The sequence below is a fragment of the Dermacentor andersoni genome, chromosome 6 (assembly GCF_023375885.2).
Source record: "Dermacentor andersoni chromosome 6, qqDerAnde1_hic_scaffold, whole genome shotgun sequence".
Taxonomy (NCBI): domain Eukaryota; kingdom Metazoa; phylum Arthropoda; class Arachnida; order Ixodida; family Ixodidae; genus Dermacentor; species Dermacentor andersoni.
The window spans coordinates 112,004,068-112,018,731 of NC_092819.1; the positions used below are offsets into that span (position 1 = coordinate 112,004,068).

General features: G+C 49.1%; 1 protein-coding gene across 1 annotated transcript in view; it reads right to left on the bottom strand.

Moving 5' to 3' along the window:
* The window catches only part of LOC126522284 (uncharacterized), a 64,159-nt gene extending 52,713 nt beyond the window's left edge, over positions 1-11,446 (bottom strand). Inside the window, exon 1 of the mRNA XM_050171005.3 lies at positions 11,291-11,446. Within this exon, the coding sequence (XP_050026962.1) occupies positions 11,291-11,339 (49 nt within the window). The 5' untranslated portion in view covers positions 11,340-11,446. The remainder of the gene's footprint in view (positions 1-11,290) is intronic.
* Positions 11,447-14,664: the final 3,218 nt, after the last annotated feature.

Consider the following 14,664-nt stretch of genomic DNA (forward strand, 5'->3'; position numbering starts at 1 on the left):
TTTTCCTTTTGATGCCGCGAATGACAAGAAGGGCCTGGAGCGGATGCAGGCACCACAACGGTAGAGATGGTTGTGCTGCAGGTGTCAAGTTTGACGGTAAAGTTCCGTGGTTGGCGGCAATAATTCTGCTAAACGCTGAACGAAGTCGAGTGGCAGGACGGGAGGCGAGATGATGCTATGGAAGTCGGGCAAGATGCCTGATGTGCATCCTTAAAGAGTCGACATGAATATACGTATTGACGGGGTTGTCATGCGGGATGGCTATTGTTGCTGCCGTGGATGCAAACCTGGGAAGGCCAAGACAAATTCGCAGAGCTTGAGTTTCCACAGACTGGAGGGCTCGGAGGTTGATCTTACCGGTCTCTCCCAGTGCAGGTAATCTGTAGCGTAGGAGACCCATAAACAGTGCGTTATAGAGTTGGAGCATCGCACTCACAGACGCATCCCATGACTTTGCTGCAAGAAATCTGGGCACGTGTGTTATCATTAGTTTCCTTTTTAGGTAGGGGACATGAGGGCTCCGGGAGAGGCCTCGATCTATTATCACTCCTAGAAAAGGGTGCGTCTTCTCGGAGGCAATAGGCTGTCCATTAATTCTAACAACGTAAGGTCTCATTGCTTTGCGCGTGAAAGCGACCGTAGAGCACTTATCAGAGGACACCTGCAGACCTCGTACTCGAAGATAACTTGATGGTAGTGTGGCGGCTTTTTGGAGTCTGGCGCACACCTGTGGAGGCGTCGCTCCTGATGACCAGATGCATATATCCTCTGCACATATCGACACATGGACGGATTGTGGAAAGGTATGAACCAGCTCGATGAGCACGAGGGTAAACAGAGTAAGGCTCAAGATTCTGCCTTGTGGTACTCCACGGTAGGTGTTGTGTTGTGATGACGCACCATCATCTGTTTACACAAAGAATGACCTGTACTTCAAGTAGCCGAATATCCATCGAAACACAAGGGCACCTAGGCCGACATCGCCCAAGACGTCCAGGATGGCTCGATGGGTTACGTTGTCATTAGCACTTTTAATGGTCCAGGAACATCGCCACTGACAGTCTCTTTAGGCTTTTTTTCGTGCTGAACAGACGAAACAAGATCTATGACGTTGTCTACAGAAGAGCGTCCTCATCGGAAGCCTGCCATAGCCTCAGGGTATATCTTGTAGTATTCTAGATACCACTCTAGACGCGTCAGCACAATCTTCTCCATCACCTTTCCTAGACAACTGGCCAGATCAATGGGACGATAAGACGCCACGTCTTGGGGTGATTTACCTAGTTTGAGCAGAGCCTTAAGGTGTCTGGGCTCCTTCCCGCCATGAATGGTTCTACACCTCTAGAAAAGCATGCTGGACTGTTCAACCGAGGTTTCCAAGAGCTGCGCATGTCAACCCGTCGGGCCCAGGCGATGAAGGACGTCTGCACGCTGCCAACACCGCTTGCAACTCCTCGATGGAAAACAGATTGTCTATACGAGAATCCCGCAAGATTGGATCGCCAAGAGGGTCATGTACGAAGAACGACGACGGTAGACCAGCAACCTGCAAACAGAAATCCTCCGCTACGTCGATCCCTCGGCGATCTTCACAATGAGCCAGGCATTTGAAGGGGTAGCATTGTTTTGGTGATGTTCGAAGACTGCGCACCGGTCTCCATATATGGTATAGGCGATTATGTGGATCAAGGGAATCACAAAAAATCTTTCATCTTAGAGACTGCAGGGAGTTGATCCGACGCTGTATCTTCTTCTCTATGCGTCTCGCCTCCCTTAGGTGGTAAATGAACTTGGTGCGCCTGTACCTTCGTTCCGCGCGACAGCGAATTGCTCGAAGCCGCTCCAATTCTGTTTCGAATTCAAAAAAACTTAGGAATAGGCCCAAAAACTCTTGTGGCTTCTCTAGCAGCATCGTTAATGAGCTCCTCAATGTTGCCAGGCGGACACTACTCGATCTTTTGGCAATTCTTCTCCATGAGCAACGTGTATTTAGGCCAGTCGATGCTTTGAAGAACTGTGGTAGAGCGTGACTTGCGTATGCCGTCGATTTTACCCTATGTTGCAACGTGGTCCCTACCATGTATTTCGTTGTCCGGAAGTCACTTCAGAATGGTACTGAGGCATCTTGAAACAAAAGTTAAGTCCAGACAGTTGCGGTATGTCAATCCCCGGAGAAAGGTGGGACTGCCATTGTTTAGGCAGCAGAGTTCAAGGTCCGACGCGAAAGATAGTACACGTCTTCCCCGACAATCCATCTTCAAGCTTCCTCATAGCGGGTGATGCGCATTGAAATCGCCGGTAAGAATCTGCGATTCAGGTCTCGCGGTTGAAACTGCAGTTAGTCTTGCGTTGTCATATCGACTCGAAGGTGAAATGTATGCACCAACGAGCTTGAGTGAAACGTTCTTGCATTTTATAGTCAAACATACGTACTGATTGTCGGCATCAGGTGCCACTGGGTGTGAAACATAAGTGCAATCGCATCTGACGGAAACGATGACTTTGCGGCGGTCGCTACAGGTGACAGACATGAAAGCTTCATATCCTGATAGGAGGATGACGCTCTCATTGTTTGGCTCACAAATGACAATGACTGGAAAGCTGTGCTCAAAAATAAACGGACGAAAGTCCGAAATGCGGGATTTAAGGCCTCTGATATTCCACTGGAAGATAGACGCTCCCTTCACTTCTTTAAGGAACGAGTGCTCAGGAGCAGCCATGGTGCTTCTCAAGACCGGACAGTACCGGATTCAGGGCATTCAGTATATGAACTGCATCTCGAGCCGTCGGAGTGTGTATGGCAGTCGGTAGTACTCGTAGCGTGCTCATAAGTGCCAGTATCATGGTGACGACTTGTTTGTCGTCGTCTAGGCTACTTTCAGAAGGTGAAGCATAATTCGGCGAGCGTGCTACATCTTGCTGCTCCGCTGGTTGGTCTAGCCGTGGCAACGGCGGCCACTCATGGCATGAGGCAGTGATATTGGATACTTTCTGGTTAGGAACCTCGTTGCTAGTATTGCTAGTTGTCTGTGGAAGTTTGTGGAATGTGGAATGTCAGTGGACGCGGTGCATCCGTAGCAATAGCAGTGGGTTTTCTAGACCTCCGGCGATGTGAACGCCAACGTTGCACTTTAGCGGCAGCCTCCATGTATGCCGAACCATCCCTGACAATTTGCCTCAAATCTTTAAGCTCATTTTACACATGTGGGCAATTCTTTGAAAATGCATCGTGATAACCTTGACAATTGGCGCACTTGTAGATTTCTGCACGACATGCGTGGAGCTGTGCGACCCAGAGTATCGTGAGCACACGGAAGCATTTGTGCAAACCGTACTAGCGTGCGCTATCTTGTGACACTTCCGGCATTGAAGCCGCGTTGGCACAAAAGGCCGTTCAACGTGTCGGAAGTGCCCGACATAGACATGTGACGGTAGGCTGTCTCCTTTAAAAGTTAGCTTCACACAGGGCGAATTCCCCAGGCGACGAGCTTGCAATATAGCAACCCTCTGTCGCTGGCTTGATGAGTATATGCGCGTCAGCATCGCTTATGAAATTATCTACGTCATCCACAACTGGAGGCCGAGCGAACGTAACAAGATAGACGCCACCATACGCAAGGCGTATAAGGCGGCACTCGGCCTCCTCGGGAGCACCAGCACCGAAAAATTCATGGCGCTGGGAGTCCACAACACGCTGGACGAAATAGCCGAAGCACAGAGAACGGCGCAACTCGAGCGTCTCTCTGAAACGAGAACCGGAAGAAAGATACTGCGGGACCTTGGCCTCGAGCCGAGGGAAGGCGAGCAGCAGAAAGACGTACCTATACCGGATAGCATCAACAGACAGCTCAGGGTCTGCCCGATCCCGAGGAACGTGAACCCCGAGCATAACAAGGAGCGGAGGTTGGCGAGGGCCAGGGCTCTCGTGGACCTCCACGCCAGAGAAGAAGGCGCCATCTACGTGGACGCGGCGGAGTACCCCGGGAGCAGCGACGCATACGCGGTGGTGGCTGTCCGGGCATCGACGGGTGCAACGAAGACCGCGGCGAGCGTCCGGACTCGACAGGCGCACCGGGCGGAGGAGGTGGCCATCGCCTTGGCCGTCTCCGACCCCGGATGCACTACAGTGTTGTGTGACTCTAGAACGGCAGTGAAGAACTACGCCAAGGGTATGGTATGTAGTGAGGCTGCGCGCATACTGCGCAAGGCCGAAGACATCGGACGCACAAGCGCTGTGGTGATCAAGTGGTTTCCGGCCCACATGGGCAGTGACGTGTCGGAACGCGGGAACGTGAACCACAACGAGACGGCCAACTCGGCCGCGCGAGGACTAACCAACCGCGCAGCTGCAAGCACGGCCGACTCGGAGTGTTGGTCGCGGTGCAGTGCCAAGGACAAGATGACCACCTTCAACGAGATCGTGAAGTGGTACAGACTTAACAGACAGACTATGCCGCCACCTCACCCGGGGCTTACCCGGAAGGAGGCAGTGTTATACCGGCAATTACAGACGGGGTCCCTGCTCACCCCGGTGCTAGCTAAACACGTGTGTCCGAGCGTGTACGCGAGTGACGTATGTAGACTGTGCGCTAAGGAGAGAGCCACCGCGGCTCACATCCTTTGGGACTGTCGTATAAATCCACAAGAAGCCAGCGAGAAAACGACGATCCCGCCGCAGCTAGAGGCTGCAACGAAGATATATGACCAAGATACACAACTCAAGGCCGTCCAGCAGGTCTCGGCAGCTCTATAGAGGCAGCGACCGCGCGAAACCGAGGAGAAAGGGGGCAGCACCCCGAGGAAGGGGGCGGCGGCCCTCTCGGATCCGCGGAAGTAGCGAGGAACCAAGCCCTCGAGGAGCACAATGCACGAGATTGACGTAGTGGCCGCGTCGCGGTAAAAGCTTGTCCTCCCTGCGTGGAGGGAGCCTAACCGACTCTGCAGGCATTTTCCCTAAAGTTGTTCTCTCTCTCTCTCTCTCTCGTCATACACCACACCGACCGTAGAGTCATGATCGTTTTGCTTATGACGCATTGACTGAAGCGATCTAGACGGTGGAAGAATACCTGAGACCCACTGGACTCAGGTGCTCCCCACATAAATCGGAGTTGCTACTTTATAGACGTGAAAAAGGGGGCAGGCCTAAGGGCTGGGAACCTCTATCGGAAAGCAATATACACCTACATACAGAAAATGGTGCCAATATACCCAGAGTCTACGTGATCAGGGTACTAAGCTTTTTCATTGATGCAAACGGTGGAAACCATACGGAGGTCAAGAAAATCACCCTTAAAACGGATAACGCGTGCAGGATGATCAGACGCCGGGCAGGAAGACACAAGGGCATGAAAGAAGATAACCTCATCAGGTTAATCAACTCTTTCGTGCTCTGTCATATTTCATACGCCGCTGCCATGTACAACTGGACGCAGGTTGAACTCAAGATGCTTGACTCAGCGATCAAGAAAGTTGTTAAAAGCGCATTGGGGCTCCCAATTCGAACCAGCACTGCAAAATTGCTCAAGTTAGGAATACACAACACGACCATGGAGATCGCGGAGGCTCAAGAAACATCCCAAATAGCGAGACTATCTACAACCAGCACGGGAAGATCAACCCTGGACAAGACCATGATCAACCCGATTGCGGATCCAGCACAGTACACTAAAGTTAATCAAGAATTTGCAGACAACATAATTGTCGCACCGCTACCGAGGAATATGCACCCAAAACATAATATCAACAGGAGAGTTGCGCGAGCCAGGGCGTTAATCAAGAAAATGGATAAAGGGGGCAAAGGAGCCTGCTTTGTTGATTCGGCTGCCTACAATGATCAAACTAAGTTCGCGGCGGCAGTAGCGGATCATCAGGGCGATTGCACCAACTGCGCCACGGTCTACACTAGCAAACCTGAAGTCGCAGAACAAGTTGCCGTTGCATTGGCACTAAGAGACGATGGATTTACAGAAATTTATAGCGACTCGAAAACAGCTATTAGAGCTTTCAATAGGGGAAACATTGCCCCACCGGCTGCGAAAATAATTAACAAAAGGCAAACGAATGTTACACGTTACATTTATTGGTTCCCGGCGCACCTTGGTTCACTTGATGGTATTCCTGTCAATCCAAATGAATCGGCCAACAGCGTCGCCCGCGACCTTACAGACCGGGCCACTTCTACATATGGTTTTGATTCTGCTGGATTGGAAAACGTACAGAGAGATACGCTCATTACATACAATGAAATTACAGAACATTACTACTTGGGAAGGAGGGAGTTTCCACCCCTTCACTATAGGCTAAACAGAGCACAAGCAGTTACACTTAGGCAATTACAAACAGAGTCTTATTATTCACCTTCCTTTCCTTATCTCTACTTTGTTACCACTTTACCTCCCCCTCCCCTCTCTCCCCAGCGTAGGGTAGCCAACCGGATCTTTTTCTCTGGTTAACCTCCCTGCCTTTCCCCTTTCCTCTCCCTCTCTCTTTATTATTCACCTGCACAAATAAAGGAATGGTATGACATTGCAGACATGAATCTTATACGCAAAGCATGTAAAAAGGAGACATGCACGCTTGAACATATGCCCTGGGAGTGCGGGTCGCTCGGCCCTGGCATTTCCCGGAATCGGTTTTTAGGAATGATCAGATCTCCAGATCATATCCCTCAAGTCCTGGCTGTCCAGTACACCCGTGATACGGCTAGGAGGCTTGACCTCCCGGTCCCAACATGGGACTAGCCAGGCAGGTGGCAACACCTTGTACAGGACAAGAATAAAGTTTTTTCCTCCTCCTCCTCGTCCTCCTGCTTATAGCAGCGTACTTTGCCGCTATCCAGCACCTTAACGTTACTAAGAACGTCCAGCTCGCTGCGGTTTGGGACATCTATAGCGGGAACGTTCTTTCGGGCGTTCATCCTTACATCTTTGATCTGACCCGGAGCAAGAATCTCGAACGACACAGATGTACGCGTAGCTTGGCGGTTGAGCCGGTTTAGATTGTCGCTAGCAGCAACCGGCACAAATAAAGTTGTGTGGTCCGATGACTTTTGCGTCGGGACCGCAGTTGTATTGTGGAAGGAGATGTCACGACGAGTCTTCTTTTTACTTCGTGTTTTGCTATGGGCACGAATTCACTGTCACGCGAGGTTTCATTACTGGTCGCTGAATAGATCAGAGTGTCTACGCTGTTGGTGTCACTCGGGCGACTAGACCGCTTTCTCGGAGCAGCCGCTGTTGACGTGGAAGAACCCGGCACCCCTCCAGGTGACTCCACGTCCAGCGCCGTAGCTAAGGGAGCGGCGTCTCCTACAAAGTAGCTTGAAATTCGCAGAGACAAAAAAAGCAGCATTCCACAGAACACACACTTCATCGTCCTCCTGATTAGTAATTAAATGTTTAAAGCAGTTAATACAGCTAATAAATCTACTAGCCTTACCGCGTATAGCTCTATCAAAATTTACTATCGCAACCAATGCATTGTCTTTAGTGCGAAACTGGGGCTTTTTTAAACTGGAAGCTTTGGCTGCTGTTAAGAGGCAGATTGTAAACAATAGTTCCTAAGAACGGCACCGATCATAAATTTATTATATGTGGTTTTCTAATTGCAAGTGATATTTCTGAGAATAAAAAATTATTTTCTTCCGCTGGATAGTGTTTGCAAGATCTTTACAGATTCCCACCTCTAACAAGAGAAACTACAACGAAGCCTGTTATACTTAATCTTCGTTTGAGAGCGCTTTCTCAGGTGTGCGCACAAATGCTGAAAAAAAAAATACGCAGATTCAACCCACTGTGGGAATCGATGTAAGCGAAGTTTTCGGTGCTGTTTGCTTTGACGGACGATAATTAGTGGTGATGTTAACAGGGAATGTTAAACTTAGTCGCTGTTTAGTCCAAGACGAGAGTTGATTTTAAAGGCTACCCTGAGTGCATCACTCCTGTTTGATGCATAGTACACAGAACACACAAGGAGACGTGTTTGCTTGAGGCATTGTTGTGCGCCACAATTTGTCATCTCTGAGAGGGTTGAGCATTATGGTTACTACACATGGCAGATCACACCATCTAAGAAGCACTAAACTTTAATGGAATCATGGGGCTGTACGTTCCAAAACCACAATCGGATTAACAGGCAGGCCATGGAGGCGGGCTCAGGATTAGTTTTTACACCCTGGTGTTCTTTAACGTGCACCTAAATCTAAGTGCACTCGCTTCTTCGTATTTCGGTCCTGTAGAAATGTGGCTGCCGTGGTTGCGATCAAACCCGCAACCTCGAGAAATGCCATAGCCGCAAAGCTACCGCAGCGCACACTGAAGTGTACATTTGACGAGTGACCGCTTTGAAGGAGATGTCACCTAGACCCTACGGCGCTTTAATTTTGCTTTGAGTTTGCACGCCCTACTTCCCTTGTCCGCTTGACAAACTTGCATGACGTTTATTTTTCTGAAATAGCAGAAGCGTACGATACCGCACTTCACTTTACCCGCAACCGTTGTCTTCAATATAGTAGTAGCATTTCCTAACCTTCTCACTTCACCTTTTCCCTGTCCCCCCCCCCCCCCCCCCCCCTATTTGTATTGCAACTGCGAGCGAAGAATGGCCAGGCTGTTATTCACTCGTTTCGCGACTACGTAGGCTCTACCCATTTTCTACCTCCTCTCTCCAGTTCTGTCTGCGTCCCTTCTGGACTAGCACCTTAGCAGAAAGGTAAGCGCTGCAGTTTCTGCAGTGCTCTTCCTGTGGGTAACGGATAATTACAGCTTCCAAGAGGGTGTTGGGGCGACGCCCAGGAAGCTCCACAGGGCATTGTTCACATTCGAAGCGGTGCAAAGGTCCACACGTGTTTGTGACATCGCCTTTTTTCTCTGCCACGCTCCTTCCATGTACATATATATATGCTCTGAACCAGTCCCCGACGCGGCGTGCAAGACGATCATAGCATCAGCAGTGGAAAAGCCGACGGGAGAGGAAAAGAAAGCTTTGCTTTAAAAATTTTCTGTTGCACCCGAATGCGAAGCTTTGAAAGCTATAGCAAACTTTAGCGTTGCGCTGAAGGCGCCTCATAACGCCAACGTAATGAGGAGCGTGCCAGTGTCATTGCAGTTGTCGCAGCGGCGGTGAACGGCGCAGGAGATGAGACTGTAGCAAAACCTCAAGCGCTGACCAGTGTGCAAATAAAGGTTTGCATAAATTTAGCATGATGTCCGAACCATGTAGTATGCATACAGCTGCTCAGCAAAAAACTGTGTGCACAACGCTCATGCCATCAGTTGAAGCCGGAACGCTGCGCCCTGGCACCGCCAGTGTTGACTGAGCGGAGCAGAATGGTGCGTCCACTTGTCTTCGTCGCTTTTCGTACCAAACGCACTTCTGGTCCCTGGTCCATCCATCCACGCACGGGCCGCGCATGCATCGTCGATGTTAGGACAACACGACAACACATTTGCGCTTGAGTGTACAGGCAGCTCCAACAACGGGATAGAAAGAAGCCCACTGTAGCGTTCAAGTTCTTACTGCACTCTTTGTGCGCACGAACCATGTGCAGTTTCCACCGTTGATGTCGTGATGTCCCATTTACAACGTACGTAGCATTGAGCCAAACTGTGGCGACTGAATTTCTCGCCATCGCTTCACAACGACCAAAGCCGCTGATACCTGCAGTTCCTTTCTGCGTCTCGACTGTGGCTTTGTGTAATCGCTCCAAGTGTTTTGCTTTCCCGATTTCACGACGGTAACGTTGTTTGCGGATGATTGCATGTTCTAGCAGCAAATTTCGCCGCTCGTGAACCACGAAGGTATAGAGGGAGCAATTTCAGCTAATTTTGCTTGGTGTGACCTTGATTGGACGTAACAAATTGCAGGAAAAAACTGCACTCATCGTGTAATACAAAAAGTAACTACCGACATTTTCTTTTCTAGTTACTTGGAAACGTTACAGTCACGGTGGTTGAGAAGAATAAGTACCTTGACATCACTCTCTCGAATAAGCTTTATTGAACAGCACACATATCTAATATCTGTGCGTCGCCTTACGCAAACTAGGTTTCCTAAACCGGAAAGTTAAAAAAAGGCTCTAGTGCGCGCTAAATTAATGGCTTACATCACTTGAATAAGAGGCAAGGAGGTAGACTGTGCTGCGATTGTTTCAGATCTCCACACTAAACGTAATGTTATGTAGCGGAGCGTATTTAACGCAAAACAGTAAGACTAATATTCCGTAAATATAGAAAGGAAGATTCACCCTCCGTATCAACGAACGAAAATGAAATACAAGAAGTGGAAACCCGAAGAAAATTCCTAGTCTGATGTTTCTTCACACCTGCTCGTCACGAAAAACAAATTCAACCTAACTGAATCTGTCACCCCATCACGACTCCAAAGACTTGTCACAGTCATTAGCATACACTAACCCCTATATTTGCGCGGAGAAACAACTTTGAAGCGCCACTCTGAGCATCACTCACTCCCTGAGTGTCGTCGAGTTGAGAGATTGTGCTTGAGATATTAGGCGAATTTCTTATCTTTTTAAAACAGTATTTTGCTTGAAATGTTTGTAACAGTACTGTTCACGTTTTGTTTGTTGTACTTATCTAAATTTGTTTCATTTGACGTTTACTTTATTAGGTGTTATTGTAACTCCTACTACTTAGGCAAACCCTTGGCTCACAGTACATTTAAAGAATTAAAGTAGAGAAATGATATCACACTTGATCAACAAACTCTGCCTCCGTCCTTTCTTGTGCCGTGCACAGCAGCAGTCAAAGCTATTTCTTCAATAAGTTTTCTGTGCAGCATTAGAACGTTTCTAAAAGATATAGATAAAATGGCTCCTAAAAATTACGTTAGCGGTCATTCGATGGCACTGAGAGTCTCATTTAAATTAAATTAAATCTCAAGGGGTTCAGTCATCGGACGAAATTGAGCCCTGCTGCAGTGCCAGTGACCTCGGTCCCAGCTGTGACCCACGCCCATCGAATATCCCTTTGTTAAAACACCTGACCATAACGTAAGCTTTCCATCACTGAATGTGATCACCGCATAACCGACGCAATATCATACGCCGCAGTGAAGCCTTTTCTTGCCATTAAGATGCCATAGGGACTGACGCACGTTTTTCGTACTTTCTTTGGCGTGCTATGAAGGTTGAGTGGGCACGACTAACGACCGGGAGCCCTCGACCTCTGTCTGGGCATTTCTGCTCCAACACAACATGTCTCTGTCGCCCATCGCATAAACTGAAACTCCTGTAATGTCTACTGAGATCAAAGCTGAGGTGTCTTGTACTCACCAAGCAGGCTTGCAAATACCAAGACGCCGAATGACACGGGCCTAAACATGGTCGGTTACGGAGTCCTTTCGGTGATGGCGTTGGAGGGCTACGGAATGACTTCGACGAGACAGATTCCTTTTCGCGAGATGCCACGCGGTATAGGTACAGCAGTCGACGGCGACGGTTGCCGGAAACGGAAGGCAAGGCCGGGGGCGATATAAAGGGGGAGGAGCCGCCATCCTCCTGGGTTCGGCAGCGGGCGGCTGTGCCGCGGCGGAAGTCTGAGCCATGACGCACGCATTCAGGCTGGGTGCAGCGCTGGTACCCGCACCACAGGCCTGGGCTGCTGAAGCAGGATCTTCTGTCACTCCTCCAGTGGGGATCGCTTATTTTGTGCGTCTTGCCTTTATCATGTTCCAGTCGTCGGAAGGAAAATAATAAACGAAGGTTCCGTGTTGCTCTCTGAGCCATGTCTCCCCGGCTGCTGGTGGCGGGGGCTCTGCTGGTGCTGATTCAAAATAACTGCCACTTAAGAACTGTATGCGCGTACACTTCGCGTACGGTGAAGCAGCGCAGAGGGTGCGACTGCACATGAAGGCGACCAGATAGAGCACTTGGAGCTGCGAGGACCGATTACGAGATGGCGCGGAAACATTTTTTACTCTGTACGGAGTTCCATTTTTTTTGATTAGTTGAGTCCCAAGGTGCTGTCCACAATAATTACGGGGTGGTCAGGTATGAAAAAATTTCTAGTAGAAACCATCTCACGATGAACGTCGACGTTAATGTGTTTATGAGTAGAGCAACACACCGACACCCCGTATTACTTCCACTGAAACGTGTCATGAATGAGGCTTGTGCAGCCGGGCTTTTCTCTCGTGTGTCGATGGTGATGATGATGATCATTTATTGGCATCCCCTTTGAAACGGGGTGGACAAATGGTAGAGTGGCCTGCTTGAACTAATCAGGTAGGCTGTATATGCTTTTCATTCTTGCATTTTGTAACATATCGCCTGAATCTTTTTTTTCTCTTCCTCAAAACTTCGCTATCAATGTTGTGCTGCTACCTGTGCCTTTGACAGATACAGTCGTGTGAATCTCCTCCCTAGTTTTTCCCCAATGCTCTAAAAGTATCGTCTTTACCTCTACTGCTAACCAGCTGATGCTTCCATCCAATTTAAATCCAAGCGCTTCTGGGAGGTGTGTTTTACCTACAGATCTCACTGAGGTGAATCGCTTCGCATTCCATTAGAATGTGCTGAGCGGTCTCCAGATTTTTTTCTGCAGCATACACATGCCTCATCTTGTTGCGAATATTAGCTCCAGTATATACTGTCCTCCGGTTGTCCTTAGGCAACCAGCTCGAGCCTCAAATATAAAGGCTCTTCATTTTGTGTTATTGTTCAGACTTCGCGTTCTAATTCATTTCTTCTCATTCTTGTAAACCTCCATGGACCTTTTTGTATCCATTGTTTGCATGAATTTCACTATTTCTGTTTCTCTCACTTTCTTTTCGGTGACCCATGGTTGTCTACTTACACTTCATTTACCTTGCACTTCGTTGCCAACTTTCTTGACCTCTTCCTCCATTCTGTGTTCCCGCTTTTCAGGCACACATACATTTGCACTTTAGCCGCTGATTTATTTTGATTCACCTTCCTGTGTCTTTATTCAAAACTAATTATGCTATGCCATTCGAATTTGAATAAAGCTCATGTCGCCCTGCACTCCCTCATATGTAGTTTTACCGTGAACTCCCAAAGCAAACCGGCCCATAGATCTTTTGTTAAATTCTGACCCCGACAAAATATCCCATTTTAGGCACAGCAGGCACAGCATGGCTTTTGCGAACGATAGCGCTGGCACCATTCCTCGTTTCCAGATTCCACGCACCACTTCATATTTATTGGGGCCCTAAAGCGCTCTATGTTTCAGTATTACTGCATTCCGCTTCCCCTTTATTGTCAGTTTATCTTGGTGGGTGCTTGAGTAAATCTTTCCTTAGTTTATGTTTACACCAAGGTATTTATATCGCTTGATTATGGGTCTCGCCTTTTCATTAAAGATCATAATTCCAGATTTCTCTGTGCTAAACTTACGGCCTAGATTCGTCGCTGCGTTGCCACACATATTTGAAAGTGTCTTTATATGTCTTGAATTGTCCGCTAGTCGCACTATGTCGCCAGCATACATCAGTCAGACTACCTTCTGTTGCGCAATTTCTCCATTAGGCATTTAAGACTCACTGCTTTGCAGCCGGTTTTATATGCGCTTAACATAAAGCGTGAGCTGAAATGGAGACGGGATATCTTTGCTTCAGTCGTTGATGAATTTCGACCACTTCATTGCATTTTCGACCTTACCATAGAAGTTGTACTCGGTTGTTTATATATATATATATTGAAATGGGGTTTATTGTAGCTCGTTCGAGGGATCGCAGGTAGCTCTAGATCACGAGTCTTAGCGCTTCGCATCAACAACCCGCGCTCGTGTCTCGCGCCGCAGCGGTGGCAGTCCGCACAGTGCCACATGCATATTGCCCACTACAACTACAGTGCCACATGCATATTACCCACTACAACTTCCCCCGGGGCGAAGAGGAGCCATCCTGGCGACCTAAGGCGATGATACGATAAGGGGGTCGTGGTACGGCTTCAGGCGGCTGACGTGAACAGTCTCGCGGCCACGGCGGCGTTTGTCCGAAGATGGCGTCACCGGTTCGACCACATAATTCACAGGCGAAGTACACGCGACGATCCGGTACGGACCTTGATATTTCGGAGCAAGCTTTGGGCTAAGGCCTGGAGCTTGGAAGGGCAGCCGAAGCCAGACGTGAGAGTCCACGGCGAAGGACTGTGTGGGCTGATCGTTGTCATGGCGATCTTTGTGGATTCCTTGGGTATCCGACGTGAACGAGCGAGCCAGCTGGCGGCACTCTTCAGTATGGCGAGCAACTTCGGAAAGAGGGGTGAATTCAGAGGCATCCGGGTGATATGGTAGTACGGTGTCGAGGGTAGTGGATGGTTCACGCCCATAAAGAAGGAAAAATGGTGAGAAGCCTGTGGTAGCCTGAACGGCGGTATTGTATGCGTACGTCACAAAAGGGAGGACATCGTCCCAATTGGAATGACCCGACGCAACATACATGGTGAGCATGTCCCCAAGGGTGCGGTTGAATCGTTCCGTTAGACCGTTAGCTTGTGGGTGATACGCCGTAGTGGTGCGGTGAATAGTGCGGCACGCGGCGAGTAGCTCATTAATAACTTCGGACAAGAAGACACGGCCTCGGTCACTGAGCAGTTCTCGCGGTGCGCCGTGCCGTAAGACGAAATGCCGTAAGATGAATGCGGCGACGTCGCGAGCAGCAGCCGAAGCAAGTGCAGCAGTTTCA